Source organism: Cyprinodon variegatus, unplaced genomic scaffold (genome assembly GCF_000732505.1).
Source record: "Cyprinodon variegatus isolate N-32 unplaced genomic scaffold, C_variegatus-1.0 Scaffold894, whole genome shotgun sequence".
In the NCBI taxonomy this organism is placed as follows: domain Eukaryota; kingdom Metazoa; phylum Chordata; class Actinopteri; order Cyprinodontiformes; family Cyprinodontidae; genus Cyprinodon; species Cyprinodon variegatus.
In genome coordinates, this window is record NW_015151347.1 from 116,568 (window position 1) to 119,714 (window position 3,147).

The following is a 3,147-nucleotide window of genomic DNA, read 5'->3' on the forward strand; positions in this document are numbered from 1 at the left end:
TCAATAAAGTACACCACAGTGTTGTTCAGCATGGGGGTGAGTAGAAAATGAAGGCTAATCATGTTTTGGGTGTACTATTCCTTTAAGACTCTCGGGGGGACAGACATAGAAGTTGTGTATTTCCATTGGTGGGCTAAAGACCTTTATGTCATTTGTTCACATTTTTATGTTTTTGGATGTCGTTGACTTAAAAATTTGGGATATTTTAAAGGTTTTCCCTTTGAAACTGAATCTCCCCTATCCTCAATATAGGAAATATGATTAACCACTGTGCGGAAGTATTCCCTTTTATTTTACCTGAAGTGCTAATTTGTTTTGTTTTTATGTGACAGAACCAACAGGCAAGGATCTGCATGCTGTACCTGCCACTTTATGAGCTGCTCTACCAGAACCTGAAGCAGCTGTCAGCTCAGCCACAGATGTCAGGTCTTGGACTTGCTTTGAATGTGAGTCCCCTAACTGCACATTATTACATTTTAATCTGTAATTGTTCAATGCTGCCACACTGCAGCTGTTGACATTACTCTTCTATCTATGCTGTAATATTTTCTTTTTTTTTCATGAGGAGTGTCACAATACATTTTTGATGTATAGTCATAGCAAACAAAGTTCGTCTTATTTGTCTCATGTTTTATATGTGAGGAGAGGATCAAAAAATCTTGCTCTTATAATGTTCTAAACGTAGCCGCAGTGGTAAAACGAACGGAGTCAAATTAGACTCACAAAAAACAAAAGCTGAACCAAAATGCAGAAGCAGCGTGGGAAACTAATGACCACCAAATGTGATGAAAGAGCCAGCAGCTGGTAACAAGCAAAATGGGACAAAATGTGGCTCATCCTTGTTCAATGTTGCATCATTGAATTGGGTTTTACTCACATTCAGTTGTGAAAGGTTGGGAAATAGGATGTCAGAGGGTTTGAGATCCTGTCTTTGACATTTCAACACCTTAAGTTGTTTTTTTGTTTTGTTTTACATACTGTCTTTTTGGAGGTCCAGTGGATGTCATTCTTATGCCATTCTTCAGCTGTTTAACAGAGAATGCATCATTTGATAGTGGAACACATGATAAGTCATGGTGCACGTGCCCTTTAGCTTCAAACCTAGCCTAAAACACCATTTCCATATAAGCTTTTGTCTTTAGTTTTTACCAAAAATATCTCACAATGAGTTCTCTTTTAAACCCATCACTTTGTCCTATAAACCCTTTGTGTTTAGACAAATTCCCATTAACTTCTAACAATGATAATATGGGGAGCCTTTAGAGCCTGAGAACTAGGATGAGGAACTTGGGGAGTTTTGCGACACCATTGTAACCCTTTCTGGTTATAAAAGCTCCACAGTTCATTTTAAAGTTTAAGGTATAAAGGATATTTAATATGTTTACACAAGGCAATCCTACTTGCTCATTCCTTTTAGCTATATTTTTCTGCGCATGCGCACTTTCACTTTATGTGTGGTGAGCTACGGTTTCAGACAGTCACTGATGCTCACCTTTCTCACTGTGTTTCTTTGAAAATGGCCAGCGGTTGTGAGAGAAAAAGTGTCTACAAAGTGTATGAGAAGAAAAGAAAGGCCTCAGACAGCAGGCAGATATATCCCAGAATGCTTTGTGTGGAGAACTCTCCTTGCAAAGCATTATGGGATTTGTTGCTAGAGCGCCTGCTGTCGCCATAGTCTGCGACATACTGCTACCCAAGAGAGGCGACTAATAACAAAGATGGTGCTGGCACAGCGCAGTGGAGCAACAGAGAAGTGATCATCTGTCCAAACAGTCAGTTAACTGAGTTTGCAATAAAGTCCACTACAGAGCTCTATATAGTGATTGAGAAATTTAGGGCTTAGACGTTTGCATTCTCTTGCACAGAAATCCTTAATAATACCTTTAAATACAGAAAATAACAGTAAATTCTTCAACCCTGCACTGTAAAATTAACAAACCAGCAGCTGTCAACAGCAATTAAACCATAGAAAAATGGTTTGACTTACTGAAATGTTGCTTTATAAGTTGTTTTATTTCCTGCTCTGATATCGATATAGCAAACCAATCCCATATCAGATAAAACCAGTGTTGTTTTTGACAGCCATTTTTGATTTAGTCTTAGTCTTCAGGACAAAAACAAGTTGTAGTTACATTTTAGTAATTACAATATGTGATAGTTTTAGTCTGTTTAAGTAGACTAACACTTGAAAATGTTTTAGTCAGTTTTATATTTTAAATAAAAGGTTAACCTTTACAATTTCAAATAACAACCAGATTCTTTACCAGAATGACTCTTGCCTAGATACTACAGTTGTTGGGTATAGAATGCTGCCCTGCAGTTAATCCTTGCTGTTGGACAGAAAACTTTTAGTTATAGAATTCAAATAAACTTTTTTTTATTAATTATTGTCCTATTTTATTAAAAAATGTCTCACAAAATTTGCGAAAATAGCAGATCTAGTTCAGCCCATCATATCGGTTAATATAGTAGACCGACATCACTAAAATGTAATGGTTTTAGACATATAATGTTTTATCCCAAAGCAAACACTTCCTAATCTATTATGAATTATTTGTTACTTACAGATTAATAAAATCTTCATTAAAGCAAAGAATAAAAACATTCTTCTTTCTACTTTGGCAATTTTGGCTTTATTTCTTAAAATTGCCCCTTGGTTGCCACTGCTCTGGGCTCAAAGTAGATTTAAATTCACAGGGTTTGATATAAAATAAGAAAATACAGGGATTACCTACATAATTGCCTTATAATGCCATGGCAATCCAGACCTACGATTTATGAATATGTTATCAAACATGTTGAAATATTCAAAGGAAACAGAGAAAATGTTTTATAGACATTACAAGGAAACATTTACATCATAATTGAATAGATAGAAACAAGAGAGAAAATAATATTCAAAGATCTATGTACCTTTTATCTGGGACTTTATCCCCAAAAAACAAAAAAAAAAAAACAGTATGCAATGAAATATTTTCTTTGGATATAGTTTAGGGATTCCTTTTGGTAGAAAAGGGCTTTGTTGGGCAACTGTATAAAGCCTCTAACTGAAAGCAATATCTGACATTTCGAATTGAAAAATCTTCCCGGATTGGAGGCAAAACATCTTCAAACTTGGAAACAAAGTCCAGTGGATTATTTTTTTAC

At 35.6% G+C, this 3,147-nt stretch overlaps 1 protein-coding gene across 3 annotated transcripts in view; it reads left to right on the plus strand.

Moving 5' to 3' along the window:
* dock11 (dedicator of cytokinesis 11) overlaps nucleotides 1-3,147 on the plus strand; it is a 134,203-nt gene that overhangs the window by 86,597 nt on the left and 44,459 nt on the right. For all 3 annotated transcript variants that reach the window (XM_015397869.1, XM_015397870.1, XM_015397871.1), the window contains one exon: nucleotides 333-446. In XM_015397869.1, coding sequence (XP_015253355.1) covers nucleotides 333-446 — 114 coding nt within the window. The remainder of the gene's footprint in view (nucleotides 1-332; nucleotides 447-3,147) is intronic.